Source organism: Beta vulgaris, chromosome 9 (genome assembly GCF_026745355.1).
Source record: "Beta vulgaris subsp. vulgaris cultivar EL10 chromosome 9, EL10.2, whole genome shotgun sequence".
NCBI classification, from domain to species: domain Eukaryota; kingdom Viridiplantae; phylum Streptophyta; class Magnoliopsida; order Caryophyllales; family Amaranthaceae; genus Beta; species Beta vulgaris.
This window is the reverse complement of record NC_079210.1, coordinates 498,697-516,274: the sequence shown is the minus strand read 5'-3', so window position 1 is coordinate 516,274 and position 17,578 is coordinate 498,697. Positions and strand designations below refer to the sequence as shown.

Below are 17,578 nucleotides of genomic sequence, written 5' to 3'. Positions count from 1 at the left end.
GGGTTGTTAAAAAAAAAAAAAAGGAATGTCGTCTGTTGTTCGAAGTTTGGGTGAAATTTTTTTTTGAGAGTGTTTTGTTATGTTTATGCAGAAAAGAAATGAGTGTTTTTTGTTTGTTTAATGTGTCGATGGATTCCTGTTTATTGGGTTGTCGGGATCGTGAATATGCAAGTGGTCATTGTCATGGTCGAGGTAGAGATGGTCGTGGTCGTGGTTATGGTCGAGGTGGTAGTGGTCGCAGTATGAAGAGGGTCGAGGTCGTGGTGGTTATGAATGCGTGAAGCGAGTTCGTCGTGGTCGTAAGAAAGTCGAAGAGGTCTTGATTATGCAAGAGTCAAGTGTTGTGATTGCGTGTTCGTGCAATATTTTGTTTTGGTGTCGAGATGAAGCCGTGTTCAGGTCGAGGTTGTGTTTGTGGTTGAGTTCAAGTTGAAGTTCGTCGTTGTGTGGTAGCATGTTCGTGGCAGTAATTAAATTTCATGGCAATATGAAATCTTGGAAGAAGTTGTGGCATGAGAATTTGAATCAAAGGGGAGTGTTGGAATGATTCAAATATTTGTTTCATTGTTTTTAGATAGTTAGTTTCCTAACTCTAAGTTAATGTCAGTAAGTTTGTTAGTTTTGCTAAGTTAGTGGGTTAGTGGCAAGTATTAGGAAAATTTGTTAGTTAGTGTCGTGGGTTTAGAGGGCTTAAGTTTAGGGAGTTAGTTTGTGTTTATTTAGCCTATATAATCTCATGTATTTTTCAGTTTTATGTGTGCAGTAATATCAGTGTTCATTTTGCTTTCTTTTTGTGTTATTCTTCCACTGTCATCATTACTTCTTACAATCTTAAAATCTCAACAATATCATCCATCCCACAATAATAAAAAAGCAGACTTTTAAATTTCTTAAAGGGCTAAATCTTCTTCTTGAATTAAAAATTGACTTTTGTTGAGAAAATGAAAAGTGGAAAGACGAAAATTCGAGGAGATAGAAAATGGAGTTGAACGCCATTGATGAGTTTTGAAGGTGTGGGTTATGGTTTTGACGAGTAGAGTTTGTTGGCGAAAAAGAGAACTTAACGGCGTTAGCCATTCCATCAAGTTTAATGACAAAATACAAGTTTAGGATTATCCGCAATAGGGGTGAAAAATGTTGGGGACGGGTTTGCACCAGTCCAGAATCGGTCCGGAACCGGCCGGATTGGTGGAACGGAATCTGGTATTTTTTGGACCGAAATCGGATCGGAAAAATTTCGGTCGGGTCTTGAACCTGTTGGACCGGGATTTATAATTTTTTACAAAAAATTATTTTGTTTAAATATATATTTATAAACTAAATACATTAAAAGTTACTAATTTTAATAACAATAATCCTAAAGTAATAAATATTAGGTTTTTAACTTTATTTCTACCTTTTAAAACTTTTTTTAACCTATAAACTTTTTTTACTAAAATAATAGAAATTCTAGTCCAACCGGACCGAGCCATAATTTTTCGAGTTTGGACCAGATCGGAAACTTGAAATCAGGTTTTTTTGTGGACCGAGGACTGGACCGGACCGACAGTCTGGTTCGATACACAACCCTAGTTGGAGTTATTTGGAAAAAAGCTTATATGTCGTAAATAACTTATATGTCAGGGTCATCTGAGATAATATTTTTAGATATTTATGCTGAGTACAATGCAACTAAAAAAATAGTTTATAATTTGCTTTTTTTATTGATCTAGTGGGATAATAAATAGCAAGTCGTCATTTGTTGTGCATAAAATAATTGAAAAAATCTATATACTGAACATCTATATATAATTAAAACGTGTGGCCGTGTGGGAGAACATTGGAGTCTGTCCTGTGTTACCGACTCTCCATATATCATGGCGTCATGTAAAACATGACATTTCTTTCATTCCAATCTACGAAAGTAAAAGTTGTTTATCAGATTTAGATCCCTTAACTATTAGAATGTCATCTGGCTTTGTTTGGAGAAGCATTTCAGGTGATTTAAGTGATAAGGTGTTAGAATTTTAAGTCATCTTATATGATTAGGCTATGTTTGGCAAAACTGACTGAAATGGAGCTGAAACTGATAAGGTGACTGAAACTGATTAGGTAGCAGCTGAAACTGTTAAGGTGCTGAAACTGTTAAGCTAGCTGATTACATAACCTGTTTGTTAATATTATTTATGAGTATAGCTGAAATATCTTTTTAAACTTAAAAACATAAAAAGAAAATATCTTTTTAGGCTTAAAAAGATAAAAAGAAATTAATAATAATAAAAAAAAAAGTTCAGCACCTGATCTTAGAAGCTATATTTTACTCCAACTCAATTTCAGTCAAATTTTGGACTTAAATTTTATTTAAGTTCCTCCACCAAACACCACTAATCATATAAGGTGACTTAAAATTGTAGCACCTTATCATTTAAGTCACCTGAAATGCTTCCCCAAACAGAGCCTTAGTGGTGTTTGGTGGAGGAACTTAAATCAAATTGAAGTCCAAAATTTGATTGAAATTGTGTTTGAGTAAAATATAGCGTCTGAGATTAGGTGTTGAATTTTTTTTATTTTCTTTTTATTTTATAAGCCTAAAAAGATATTTTATTTTTATTTTTTTTAAGCCTAAAAAGATATTTCAGCTACAGTCATAAATAATTTTACCAAACAGGTTATGCAATCAGCTAACTTATCAATTTCAGCTTCTTAACAGTTTCACCTTCTTAACAGTTTCAGCTACTACCTAATCAGTTTCAACTACTACCTAATCAGTTTCAGCCACTTTATCAGTTTCAGCTCCATTTCAGACGGTGTTGTCAAACCTAACAAGTCATGTTTTGTCTTGTCATCTCCTTATCTTCGAACCATTGAATGAAGGCTTGAAGGCATCATTTGAAAGAAAAGCTATAGCCTATGGGTGATTAATTCTTAATAGCATATTCCCACTACAAGAGTTTTTAATTTTGCTACTTTGGCAACTTGGCAAGTGGCAACTTGAAAGCTGGCCTATTTAAAGTAGATGAAGTTTTGTTAGTAGTTACTGTGACGACGAGCGCATTGAAGCGAGACAGCCTTTCACCTGTAAAATACGGCTCAAGCTTCACCTCTCTGTAAGCTTTTCCTATATAATTACGTGTTCTCCTTCTTAACACTTTCTTTTTTCTTTTTTGCTTTTACCCTTTGGTTTATTTTGTTTTTCGGTTGCAAAGCTTTTACTCTTTGTTAATTGTTGTGCTTTTCACAGTTCACATTTCTAATGATGCATCCATAAAAATAAAACCACTCACACTTTTAAACTAAGGGCTATTTAGACTTTTCTTATTTTGTTTGGGTAGATAAGATGAAGAAATCAATTAAAACAAACTTTGCTCTAAGTCAACTAAATATGAGCTATCGTGTTAACACTTTAGGAGGGAGAGGGGCAAGGGGATCCTCTCGATCCTTTGAAGTGTTCATAATGGAGGTTCAACCTCGGATGTTGAAGTTAGTTAATTAGTGCTAATCTTTCCATTAAACTTTAGTAACAAAAATTTTGTCCCCCATTGTAAAAAAACAAAACAAAAAAAGGAACAGAAATTATATATCTCATTTTTCGACTAAATCCTTTAGACTTTCACTAGAATTGCTAGTCATACCAAATTTGAGGTCTTTTTCTCTCTTTAGAGGAAAAGCCATTTCCCAGTGTGATGCTTAAGTTCATTTATATAAGATCTAGGGAGAGATAGCGAACTCAACCGACTTAGTACAATTTAGTGTTTTCTGTTTTGACTCATTATACTTGTATATCGATTTGAGTTGAATTTCAAGATTTTTTCAGTTAAATGTTTCAATTCTAAACTCAAGTATAGTTAGAAAATTGTAACTTAATTAATACCCTTTTATTGCGGTACACCTTTATAATTACTGTAGGTTTTTCGTAGTAAAAAACAAAAACCTCCTAAAATTAATTAATTTGTTAATTACACATCAAAAATTCAAATTATAGAGAAATAAAATAGTTAGCAATATTTCAATAGTCTTTTTATGAATTTCTCAAGCTAAGTTTAGTGATAACTCGTAAAAGATGGCTTCTTAGCATATATTCTGCGTGCCATTCATTTCAATGTTGTGAATGTACCTTTCTTTATTTGTTCATAAATATTTTATTTTCTATTACAAAGTACTAGTATTTTTAAAATTTGAAATGAATCTAGCTAGCTAGTAAAAGTGAAGTTTAATTTTTTATATTTATATTGGTAACTTTTCGGTAAATGAATCGTAATTAATTAAGTTTGATCTACCTGTCAAAAAAAGATTTTGATCTATGAATTGATGAGGGAGTTAGTATTATAAGTTAATTGGTGTCATAATACTAAAGATCAGTACGAATAATCCAAACTCAGTATAATATCGTATAGTTCAAGATAGGTGTTTTGGGTATAAATCAATTATTGACGCCTAAGTCAACTTGTATGAGAAAAAAAAAAGTGTATTATAGAGACGTGTACGAGAAAACTACATAAACTTTTACATGACTATTTATAGAAAAATATTTTAGGGACGTGTAGAAGAACACTACACTCCATATATTCATGGACTACATTAATGAATCTGACCTGTTCGCGAACAGTTCTGGATTAGATTGTTCACAACTCGGTTTGGTCAAAATTCAGTTAAAGACTTTAACTAGCCGTGTTGAGCTCTTAGGCAAAGCTCGACTCAAAAGCTAGTGAACGGGTTATACTTTTATATAGAAAACTAATATATTTGTATATATACATAAATATATTAATCTAGATATAACACAATGATGACTTAATAGTTTCATTGTCTTAAACAAAACCTATAAATCTCAAATATTAAAAAATAAAAAATAAAGAAAACATGTAAAAATTAGGGGTGATAAAGAGTCAAGCCTGTTCGTGAACAGTTCGAGCTCGACTCGTTTAACATTTGACAAAGCTCGACTCAAACAAAGTTCGGCTTATTAATCTTCGAGCTCTGCTCGAGCTCAATTAAACTTAAACGAACACAAGCTGAGGAGACCATAGTTAGAACTCGGCTCGATCGATAAGCCGTCCTAGTCCCAACATTTCAGTTTATAATTTATTGAAAAAAAATCTAGTTGAATTATTTAGAAATCGGCCACTTATCAAGCAAATATTAATTTTATTATAAGCATTGGCTGATCAATGTCTAATAAACCCTTGGAATTTTACACCTAGGTTTAGCGTATATTCAAAATTACTTTTTTCTCAGTACCCAAGCTTCAAATAAGTAAGAATATAAGCATTGAGCAAAACAAAAAAAAAATGGTGTACAACTATATGTACGAATTACGATAGCAATCTCTTTACCTGAATTCTCCCAAACTTCTCTATAAACTTATCTAAACTTAACTTAACTTATCTCTATTATATAAGCTAGGGGGAGTTATGGTGTCCCCCTTTAAAAAGTCCTTTTTGTCCTTAGCTAAATATATAATTGGATATTCAAATTTTCTACAATATATCCTTTCCTAATTTAAAGATGGGGTCAAATATTTAATGATAAATTAAACTAAATAAGCATCAACAAAGTAATTTGACACAATGAGAAAAATGTTAATTTTATTAAAAAAAATTACAAATTTAATTTGACTATAAAACCTTACATCTAAATATTCTAACAAATTCTAAGCACTTTAAATTAGTTTGTACAACAATAATTATAAATCATACTTCTAAAATTATATGAATAGACCCAAACAATCGACGCACACATCACGTGCATAGAAGGCTAGTTTAAACTTATTACAAGGTGTTCATCTAAGTTTAATTTTCACCCCCTAATAATGTTATATTAGTGAAAAGATTTATGGTCAAAGTTAACTAACATCCAATATGGGAAAAGCAAATAGGCAAAACACACACGAGTACATATAGACGGCAAGCTATATCTTCCATCAACAATTAAGGGGGCGTTTGGTTCATGAAATGGTATAGGTTTGGAATAAGGAATGAAATCGTAGTGGTATGGGGTTGGAACTTGATACTTGATTCCATGCGTTTGGATATATCTTGGAATGAAGTTTTTCCTTTTTATTTTATACTTGAAGGTTTGGTATGAGCTATACCCACCTCCCCCTTGGGTTTCTAAATCCCATAACTTATGGGTTTGAGGTATGGGTTTAGAAATTCAAAATTTTACAAACAAACACTAGGTATAGGTTTTATTCATTCTAAACCCATACCTCATACCTTATTTTTTTTGAACCAAACACCCCCTAAGTAGGTTCAAACAAATTTATGTACAATACTTAGTTACTGAAAACTGCATATTATGATATGCAGGTGATCAACAAGTATGAAGGTGTCCGCAGCAGCAATATGGATGTGGTGGTGCATTATGATAGTAATGGTTATTATGCCATCACTGGCCATACTATATGATGAATGCGATCAACAACTAGGCTACAACACTGTGTCATGGGACCTTTCCCTTCCTGATCCTGTCAAATGTTATCCGAAATTCTTGACGAGACTGCGAAATCAAGTGGAAGCTCCGATCAGGATCTGCGGCTTACCATCCACGCGACGTGCTCCGTTAGAAGGCCAAGAATATATAACAGTGGACCTAAAGATTAGCAACAGAAATTGGGTGACCATAGGAATAGATGTCATAGATTTGTATGTATGGGGTTATCAAGACAAGTTTAACGGGATACTTCGGTCCACTTTCGTTAATGACGTTCCCCAGGCTGCAAGGAACACCCTTTTCCAAGATGCGGCAATTAGAAGAACAACTAATTTTGCAGGCAACTACGACAGTCTTGAGCCATACGCTCGAACAGATAGAACAAGGCTTGAATTAGGTGTTGATAAGCTACAGGGCGCAATCAGAAGTGTCTATGGAAAACCAGAAACTGAACTCAACAACGCGGCGGAGGCCAAGTTTTTCCTTATTGTCATCCAAATGGTTGCGGAGGCATCACGATTTAAATTCATGGAGAACGCGATAGTATGGAAAGATAATTCAGATGACACCAAACTCAAAATGAAGGCCTTCCAAAATGACTGGGCTAAAATATCTAAAGCATTCTATAGTGCATCAACCTACACTAGATGCACCACTATTAATCCACCTATTGAAGTTGGTAACGTTGAGTACAAACAGATGGTGTACAATGTTAACGACATAAAAGAGGACATTGGCCTCCTCAAGTATGTGGTTGTTCCTACTCCACGAAACTCTAATATGGCTGATAATATTGATGTTGGTCTTGCAGTTTTGGAATCTGCAGTTATGTGATCAATCATCAATCTCAGAGACATACATGTATGATGCATCTCTAGTTCTGTACTACTTTTATCTGCCACTATTCTACTTAATAAAAACTTCATTGGTTAATTCTCATGTAAACAAATACTATAAAGTTTGAAAATGTGATTCGTATAATTCATAAGAGCCAAGTATAGCTAGTACACCCCTTTATATTGTTGGATGAGCCACATCATGGTTTACCATAATATACAAGATACATTTTTCATTGAAGAAGTTCATATTCTAGGATATCAGACAATTAAGCGTTTTTGGTTGGGAATAATAATCTTGTTATGAGTGATCTCCTATAGGAAGTTTTCCAAGTTATACATAAGTGAGTGTGTATATATATGTGCCGAAGAGACTTGTGTTCGCCAATTTATGAGGTTAATTACTTGTCGGTCTTAAATATGCTTATAGATGACACCTTGGTCCTCGTAGCATGAAGGTTGGGGTTTTACAATACGTCATGAAAATGCTACGGGTTGTTTAAACAAAAGTTCAAAGTTGAAGCTAGCATAAGTGTTAGAACTCTTATTCCTATTATATTATAGATAGATATTATTATGCGTAGTTTGCATACCATCATAGCTCCGTCCTCTAGGTTGTATAAAAACTTTTGATGATGAATGAGAAAACAACACAACTTGATCAAATCTTAACATGGTATCAAGTGCCAAAGGACCAAGAACCAAAACCTAGAATTTTTCGGAAAAAAAAAAACCAAACCAAAAACTGAAAAATAAACCCGAATTTTTTAAACACAAATCTTCATCGCGAAGAGAGGACGGAGTCATGATGCTATGCAAACTAGGCATAATAATATCTGTCTATAATATAATAGAAATAAGACATCCACGGAATAAATCAGGTAAAATACTTCACCATCATATAATGCAACCCTGTGAAGGAGTTAAAAACATGTAAATAAGGCACTAAACATTAACAACAATGCAAAAAGATCAACAACAAGAAATGATACAAGGACTTAAGCCATAGTAAAATCTCTATTCTATAAGGCAACACATGGGGGACACCAAAAAATAGAAAAAGGAAAAAAAGAAAAAAAATAGAGGATAACTAACTGTTTCATTTGAATGAAGAAGGGGGGAAATTAGGACATTTAAAATATCAGTTTTTTTGATAGCATAAAATATAAAGACAATTATTCTACCCAATTAATTTTATTTTCTACTTCATATATTATCATATGTTATCGCATGCATTGCGTGCATGTAAGACTAGTATTGTACTTAATTAAACTATATGGTGACAAGAAGATGTCTTTTTATACACCCCACCAAAATCCGAAAATTGTAACTAGTGAATGAAGATAGCTAACTAGTTCTGAAAGCAAATACACAACCTCAAGTGTTTATTTGTATTAATAGAACAACCAAACGTAGAGTGTTCCAAAATAAATCAACAACCTATTAGGGAAAAAGGCAAGGAATGAAGATTAAATTGGGGTTTGCCGTCAGAAGTTGGCGTAATTATATTCCAGCATCTAGTCGTGGCGTGGGAAATGGGACACAGGATTCGGACTGCTTTACATATTTGATATTACAGCATCTTTCTTCTCTCTTCTCTCTGCTCCTCTAATTCTCTCTCATCTCTCTCAATATTGACAACACTCAAAGTCTCAAACCACCGAGCAGTAACTTCCGACGGAACGAGTGAGGACTTCGCCTAGACGCCGACCACCATTCGCCTCCTTTAATTCGAACTTCGAAGTTTGACTTCATCGACCCAGCAGTAATCCTCCATTAATTTGAACCAGTAAGTTGTTAAGTTTTTGTTTATGAGTTTTAATTTCATATTTTTCAACTTTTATAAGTTTATATATGTTAGATTCTTAGATTAATCATATTTAGATGTAAATTGTTGATTAATTAGTTAGAGTTTGCTTAGGGATGTATTCAACAAGCAATAACGAGGCATTGATAGATTTGATTAAGATTTGTTGAACACGGTAAACAAATAAAAATGCCAAAGTTTATTGTACATGTTGATTATATATATATATATGTAAGAGTACATAATATAAATATTTTTGCTATAAATATTGAAATGATTATCAAAGAAAAGCCCCTGTTTAAGTATTTTATCTAAATTTTAGAAGTGTTTGAATCTTTGTGCAATGGATGCATAGATTGATTGATGTTTGTATATACTAAAGTTTCGATAGTTGATGATTTTGTAAGAAAATATGTAAAATGGACAGTACCCAGCTAATTGACTGCAGTACAAGGGAAAGCAATCCTATAGGAAATATTTGACATTTCATGTTCAAAAGAATAATGAAATCCTCCTAATGATAATGTCTCGAATGAAACTAATGATTCCCCTTCATCCCCATCGTTAATTCTTGATCTTAGACAATTTTTGTGAATTTTTTTCCCCTACTTTTATGTTTGTTGTACATTTGTATCCCCAAATTGAAATTCCTGGGTCCGCCACTGTGAGCTATGTATTGTCCGCACCTCTAATATATAGAGGATTGTGCTTGGTCACCTACAGAACGAGAAAATAATTTCCCCTTAGGTACACAAAACAAGCAAATTAATCCAAACATGGAGGAGAATTGCAAGAATCCTATTATTTATAAGAATGCATTTAAAATGCCATAACCTAAATACATATACAAATCAAATTCTCTAAGGACCTTGTATATATGATCCTCATCAACTATATGTTTAGTTTGACTTAAAATATATAAGATTATTGCTTGCATATTATGCTTGGTAGAAGATTATGTCAAAGGTTTATTTACATTATTAATAAACCTCCATATGACATTTGCAATAATAATTATCCTTAACAAAAAATATAATCTTAATATTAATGTGGAAATTTTCATCCAATTTACTAATACGAACATATGTATGTGTACGTAGAACTTATTTCATACCGTATCATTTCAATTGCAAAAAATAAAGAAATTTGATGATTCGACATCTTTATGTATGTGAAGTTATTTTTACTGATCATTGAATTTGGTTGGGGAAATTGCAAGTGTACATTATAACTCTGTAACGATATACTGCGTCTTACGTAAAATAATTATGTATTAAGTAAAATAAAATATGTTGTACTGCTATCATACAATATTAAGTTGTTGGTTTCACGGATCTGTGTAAATGAACATAATGTTGTTTTGAAATGATAACTTTGAAGAAGTTTTAAAAACTATTAGATTTGGGTCTCATTATTGAAAATCAAAAAGTTATTTTTTATTAGTTGAATGTAATGTATTATCAGTTGAACATAAAGCTGTTTTGAAATGAAAATTTTATAAAATTTAAAAGAACATTAGATTTGAGTTCCATTATTAAAAATTGAATATGTTCTTTTTTATTGGTCAAACATAATGTTATTACTTCCTCTGTATCAAATAAGATGGAAAACCTTTTGAATTACAGACTACAATATAATTTTTCTTAAGCCCGGTTTGGTTGACATCCAATTGCCTAGGAATTGCAAGTTCCTAGAAAGTGTAAGTATAAGAAGATGTTTGTTTAACTAGAGCATAGGAAGTTCCACTTCCTATGAAGTTCTACTTCCCATACAATGGGGGAAGTTGCTTACCTAGTTCCCCCTAGGTAAGTGCCACTTCCCATGGGAATTCCATATTCCCATAGCCTACCAAACAATTTTGCTTACTTCCTATGAAGTGAAATTTCATGGGAAGTGAAAAATAAAGAGAAGATCAACTTCCCAAATGCAACCAAACGATACCTTAGTGTATAACTGATAGAGAGGGGTATGTGATTAAATTAATTAATTTAATAATAGAACTAATCCATTCCACTAACACATGAGATCCACTAGCACCACCTTATCACCGCCAGCAGTCAACCACCCGCCAACATCAGAACCCCGCCACCACCACCATCAAATTTTCGTTTCTTCAACCACAACCCCACCGTCAAAGAGGATAAGGAAGATAGATCTAACCCGAAACAAAAACAAAAATAATAGATCTACAACAAAAATCATTAAAAATTCACCAACTCACAGATAACAAAAAAAGCACAAAAATTCAACCATTCAGAATCAAAACCCAAAACATTGAACTTTATTGACCGAGAGAGAAACAAGAAGGAGATCAAAGGAAAGAAGGAGATTGAACAATTAGAAATCAAAATCCTAAAAATTGAAAATCAACGAATAAATAATCAAACAAAACAACAAGATCGAAGGAGATCGAATGAGAGAGAAAGAAAGAGATCAAAAGAGAGAAGATGAAGACGAAGGAGAGAGAAAGAAGGAGATTGAAGGAGAGAAGATGACGACGAACAAGATCAAAGGATAGAGAAAGAAGGAGATCGAAGGAGAGAAAAAGAAGGAGATCAAATATACTGAGTGTGCTATTAGCAGCGCTTGTGCAAGGCAGTTGATGGTGGTGGCGGTTGTGGTAGGCGGTTGAATGTTGGTGGAGATAGAGATAGGATCGTGGTGGGCTTAAAGGAGGGGAGGAGAGGAGAGAGGGGGTGGTTGAGGTGCAGATATTAGGATTTGACCATTGCGTTTCTTAATCTAAATATTAGGTTAAGGTAGATTAGTGTAGGTTAATGTTATAAGGATACTATAGTTATTTTACAACTCAAAACTTACTAAATAAGGAAAGAAATTAAAAAAAAATTGACAATAAAGGTCTGAACTTTGGGCAATAATTTTTAAAAGGTTTGAACTATTGATTAACCTGTATAGGTCCCAACTTTACGGGGTCTTAACTTTTAGCTAGCGGGCCTCGGTAACTTAAAACTGACGATTTTTTTAAAAATTTCACCTAGTTCCTACTTCCCTCCCTTAATTAACCCTTCTGGTGTGACCCAAGTTTTACAAGTTATGACCTATTAAGCCACTTTCAAGTCACTAAGGCCCGCTAAAAGTTAATACCCCCCAAAATTGGGACCTACAGAGGTTAATCAATAGTTCAAACCTTTTAAAAATTATCACCCAAAGTTGAGACCTCTATCATCAATTTTTCCAAAAAAAAATTGTTGCATCTTATTTGAAACATCCGTTTTAACAAAGTGTTGCATCTTATTTGATACGGAGGAATTATTAGTTGAACATAACCCTTGTTTTGAAATGAGTATTTTGAAGAGTTGGAAAAAACTTAGAATTTTGATTCGACTTAATATTCTTTTACGTATTAGGTTTATATCTACGCATGCTCTTTGCTCTTATTTAATATGTTTTAAATGTACGTTGCTATCATGGTAACCTACAGAAACTGGCTCGCTACAGAATTGGTGTCAACTTCGCCCTTCAAGAAGAAGTAATCACAATTATTGCGTTGACATACATGTGGATCTCTGGGCATGTGGTTGTGGTTATTAGTTTTATTCTATTTTATTTTTCTTAAAATTACAGTTAGTATTACTTGGTAATTGGTCAATATATGTATTTATTTTGAATTTGTAGTAATATGTTAATTGCATGAACTATTAGTGTACTATTTTTTGTGGTGAATGAATTATAATTTGGTGATTTGTTGTTGAATTATAATTTTTCAGAATCATTATTGAATTTTAATTGTGGGAATAACTAATAATTTAATTCTTTTTTATGGGTATAAATGTGATGTGAATTGATTAGCTCTTTAAGGTGTATGTGCTTGTCAATCTGTCCCAAAATTTGATAACACGTACATCATGAAAAATTGCATATTTTTTTCTTAAAGTACATTGAGTTTGTATATGGATTTTGTATCATTTTGAACATATAGTAGTTAATATGTTTACTTTTGGTATTAAAATTACGCTACTTCTTACGTGAAATCTTAGCTTGGATCCACCACATCTTGCTTGTGTTATGTACATACGTATACTAATATAAACCCGTTGATGTTATGTCGGTGGTCTAGAGGGTTCGTCGTCCTCTCTCTCTTCGTTGGTGGAGAGATCTTGCCGCCATGATGATAAGTGCTCTGCCCATTCGATGGGTTGCCATCGCCACCTTCATCGACATCAACCACAACCGTTGGCTTCATTCAACTCTACCGTTGCTTGCTCTGTTTCTGCTCTATTGTCGATGGTAGCTATCCTCAGCCTGTTTCTTCGAGAAAGTAGATCTAGTTTTTTAGGTTTTAGTTTTTAATTTCTTTTTTTGGTTTGTACATGTACTTTAGTTTCCTAGTGTCTCTCCCTAAGATAGGTTTCCACTAGACTCCATTCATTTATTTCTTTGAAGGAAAAAGATATATTTCATCCGTTCTGTTTCAAATGAAACGTGGGGGCTTAGCACGAGGATTTAGGAGAGGAGAGAGGTAGAGAGAAAGAAAGAAAAAGAGGAACCCATGTGGTGAGGAGAGATATAGAGATAAAAAAATACCTAAAAAAAGTAAAGTTTCTTTTATTATGAAATGACCTAAAGTGATGAATGATTCATCTATTTTAGAACGAAGTAGATATATAAGCCCTCCTATCGTGATCTTATCTCTTTGACGTGACATAAATTATAGTGGTGCTATTATTATAGTGATAAAAGCCATGTGTAACTGATATTAGTCGATAAAGAAAGACCCACCTCATCGATGATCGACTTAGAGTCTTGTTTGGTTAACCTTCAAATGCATGGGAAATTAGAATTCTTAGGAAGTAAATATATGTGTTGTTGTTTGGTTGACAAAAACATGGGAAATAGAACTTCCTACGAAGTTCTATTTCCTACATGGAGGAAATAACTCACCTACTCCTTCCTAGGTAAGTGGAAATTCTCATGGGAAATATAATTTCCCATGTTCAACCAAACAAAAAAAATGTACCTCCTGGAAAATAAAATTTCATGGGCAATGCAAATTCATGGAAAGTTATACTTCCCAACTTCAACCAAACGAGCCCTTAACAATTCATTAATTAATAAACTTCATCTCAACCAGATTCAGATCTATCTTTTTATTCTTTTCCCCTGCTTTTATCCCTTTCAATTTCCACTAAGGTATTCTTTTCCTTTTGCGTCTTAAATTAAATAGCTTTTTCTACATTGTTTATCACTTTCGCAAATTGAGGCTTAATTTCAGCAAATTTTACTCATTTGCATTACATTTTCGGATACTAATCACTAGTCACTTTTAAGCACATCCTTTGATCATTCCTTCAACTTTGAACCGTACTATTTTCACTCATTTATCTGCTTTTGATTTCTAATTTTAATTTTTCCTTTGATTTTAAATTCTATTCACTATCCTCTGCTGCCAAGTACTCCCTCCGTTTCCTAAAGATTTTCCCTCTTTCCGTTTAAGGGTGTTTCCAAAAGATCTTCCCTCTTTTGTTTTATTCCTTATTTGGCAAAACAAATTTCCCTATTTACCCTCTCATGTCACTATCATATTGTCCACCATTACATTATTAATTCAATTTTACTCTCTTTCTCTCTCCTATTTTAACCCCTTTTTATTTGTTTATTTATCTTAACCCCTTTCTCTCTCCTACTCTACTCACATCATGCCCCACATAACTTGATTTTCCCTTGGTATCGGTAAGAACAGTAAGTGGGAAGATCTTTAGGAAACGGAGGGAGTAATCGATTATTACTTAGTGTTGTTTTATTTTGTTTGTTTTGCAGCAATGGCTCTCTCCTTGCAACGTTTCACTTGGGCATATAACGACAGTTTTTTCACCCAATTGTTGAAACGAAGTCAGAACTTTCAATACTTTTTGTGGGAATTTGGATTTCTACTTTGATTTTCTTCTTTTTTCTGGATTTATATTTGTGGGTTTTTTTTTTTAAATCAAAGATTATGTGGGGTTTGCTTCTTACATATTAGTATGTGATTGTAATTTCTATAGAATAGCTGATTTTGTTTTTGGGTATTTTTCAGACTTAGAAATGAAAAAGAGAGGTCAATGTTAATTGCAATCAACAAGTTGGATCATTTGCCTGAAAATCTGATTATTGAGATTTTGTCATGGCTGTCAGTGAAAGATCTGTTACAATACAAGAGTGTTTGCAAATCATGGTATGCTATAATTTCAAGTCCTAATTTCATATCAGAACATCTGAAAAACTACTATAACAACAATGATGATTGGCGGGGTTGTATCCTTGTTCAACATTATGTTACCCATGCTGAACTTCAATTGTACGAGTTGTTAGTAAACGAAACTCCTCGAGTTTTAGCTGATGAAGTGTTGTATAACATTCCATTGTATAGTTCATATGTATGTGGCCCTTGTGATGGAATATATTATCTGTATCAGTACGACTCTAGTGATCGTGCCTTGTGGAATCCGGCCATCAATGAGTTCAAAACCTTACCTAAATTGATCTGTAAGGCCGATCTTCCGTCTAGTTTGACTTATGCAGCTAATGAAGTTTATGGTTTCGGGTTAGATCCTATAACTAGAGACTATAAGGTGGTTGTTATTAAAGGTTATTGGAGTAACAATGATGAAGAAACTGATGTTAAGCATCCTTTATCGGTCCTTGTATACTCATTAAGTACTAATTCGTGGCGATATTGTGGAGATCTTGCTAAGGCTTATGATTTAGAAAGCAATAAATGTTACTTGAATGTGAATGGATGTTGTTACTGGTTTGGATCATTTGAGTATACTTCTGAAGTGATTGTTTCTTTTGACATGTCTACTGATGAATTTAAAGACATTCATGTTCCTGATTATGCTCAGCCAAGTTCTAAGTGTTTAGGAATATATGATGATTGTCTTGCATTTTTATCACTTCATGAGAGTGAGAAAAATCTTGAAATATGGACTTGGAATGAGGGGTCTTGGACCAAAAAAGCAACTGTGGGACCGTTTCCTGATGTTAGGGGTCCTATTGGTCATTGGAAAGATAATAGACTCATATTACAATGTGAAGATGGTGAGCTAGTCATACTTGATCGAGACGCACAAGAAGTACGGGATCTTTCGTTTCAGAATGAAAGGTGGTGTGGAGGAGTTTTTGCATACATGGAAAGTTTGGTTTCGATCAAAGATAAGACAGAGTCACAGCAGGCCGAGGAAGTTGAAGCATAAGATAACCAAGCTCAAGTCTTTCCTTATTTTCTCCACAGGCTTCCTAGTGTGTTAGTATCTGTGCTTTTAGTGGAATAACACCAGCCTATATGTTTGAGTGAGTGCTTTGGTGTGAGTAAGAGTAATCCGAGGCTGATGAGATGTTATACTATAATGTCCCATTTTGTGATAAGAACTACAAAGTCTTTTAGTTGGATAGTCTGTATTATGTCATTGACATTGGGATATAAAGGAATTTCTTAATTGTCTTGTATGATCAGTGTTGCCTTTTATGTTTTACATGCAGTTTGTTTGTCTATAATTTTTCTCCTTCAACATGCATACTCTAACTCAGAGCACCTCCAATGGCAATAAAAACCCTCCCCATATGGACTCTCTCTCCTCAAATGGGGCTCCACATGAGTGGGGTTGGTTCCCCATTTAATGAGGATGCTCAAGTTTTAGGGGAGGTGCCCAAATGAAGAACTAATGGGGAGGTTACACCTGGCGGGAGAGAGAGCACAAAAATTTTTACAAGCTGCCAAAAATCGGACCAGCTGGAAAATTGAACGTTACACTGACGCGCGGAGAGAGAGAAAAGAAAAAGGGGACAGCTGGCGTGTCCAGCCTGACGCGCGCCCAAAGGCCAACCACTTGCTGCCAAATGTCAACTTCACAATTAAAAGCAACGGTTATTTTTTAAAATAGCCGTTGCATAATTTTGCCATTTTAAAAAAAATCTGCTAATTAAAAAAAAAAAAATTATACCAACGTTCATATTTTTAATTGTCTATAAATAGAGACCAATTTTGCCATATTTTAGATACATTCAAATTTCTCTACCTTTTCCAATCTTTAATTTCTCTAATTTTTCTCATCTTAATTATATATTTTATTCCTCTACTCTTTAAATACTTCCAAACAAATTATCCATAATTATGAATCCTAATAATTCTAATTATGGAAATAGGCCTCAAAGAACCCCAAATTATCAATTTAATCTCAACCACCCACAAAATCCAAATTTCCCACAAAATTCTAACTCCCCACAAAATTCTAATTTCCAATGTAATCCAAATTTCCAACAAAATTCAAATTCCCCACAAAATCCAAATTTCCATCAAAATTTCGAACAAAACCCAAATCGTCAAAATACTAATATTGCTTTTGATCCAAATATGCTCAATAACCCTCAAATCCAAGCCTTATTCCAAGCATTTGTACTCCAAAGTCAACAACCTTCTAATTTCGAAACCCGCCCCATACTCCGGTGAATCTCTCATCTCCAATGTCTCAATATATGGATCAAAATCCTACAACTCCAGGGGGAGACGGGAGCAATAACCGAATAC

The 17,578-nt window shown here is 33.7% G+C and overlaps 2 protein-coding genes across 5 annotated transcripts; both read left to right on the top strand.

Moving 5' to 3' along the window:
- The first annotated feature begins 2,928 nt into the window (after positions 1 to 2,928).
- LOC104902528 (ribosome-inactivating protein PD-L1/PD-L2) lies at positions 2,929 to 7,344 on the top strand. Its single transcript, XM_048636388.2, has 2 exons — positions 2,929 to 3,086; positions 6,288 to 7,344. The coding sequence occupies exon 2, from the start codon at positions 6,301 to 6,303 to the stop codon at positions 7,243 to 7,245; it is 945 nt and encodes a 314-aa protein (XP_048492345.1). The 5' UTR covers positions 2,929 to 3,086; positions 6,288 to 6,300; the 3' UTR covers positions 7,246 to 7,344.
- A 143-nt stretch (positions 7,345 to 7,487) lies between these two features.
- LOC125493234 (F-box protein At3g08750-like) lies at positions 7,488 to 16,500 on the top strand. 4 transcript variants are annotated; one of them, XM_048636385.2, is made up of 4 exons: positions 7,488 to 9,036; positions 13,133 to 13,302; positions 14,833 to 14,905; positions 15,089 to 16,500. In XM_048636385.2, exons 3-4 carry the CDS (start codon positions 14,835 to 14,837, stop codon positions 16,245 to 16,247), a joined length of 1,230 nt encoding a protein of 409 aa, XP_048492342.1. In that variant the 5' UTR covers positions 7,488 to 9,036; positions 13,133 to 13,302; positions 14,833 to 14,834; the 3' UTR covers positions 16,248 to 16,500. The 4 variants fall into 4 exon arrangements, with proteins under 4 accessions (XP_048492342.1, XP_048492341.1, XP_057247645.1 ...); XM_048636384.2 differs by having other exon boundaries at positions 13,133 to 14,376; XM_057391662.1 differs by having other exon boundaries at positions 12,497 to 14,376.
- Positions 16,501 to 17,578: the final 1,078 nt, after the last annotated feature.

What these genes read in the sequence shown, in the direction of transcription:
- LOC104902528 (XM_048636388.2), top strand. Translation starts at nt 6,301, where the DNA reads ATGAAGGTGTCCGCAGCAGCAATATGGATGTGGTGGTGCATTATGATA.
- LOC125493234 (XM_048636386.2), top strand. Translation starts at nt 14,835, where the DNA reads ATGGCTCTCTCCTTGCAACGTTTCACTTGGGCATATAACGACAGTTTT. An exon ending in ACCCAATTGTTGAAACGAAG is followed by an intron (nt 14,906 to 15,088) that starts TCAGAACTTTCA and finishes GGTATTTTTCAG; the next exon opens with ACTTAGAAATGAAAAAGAGA.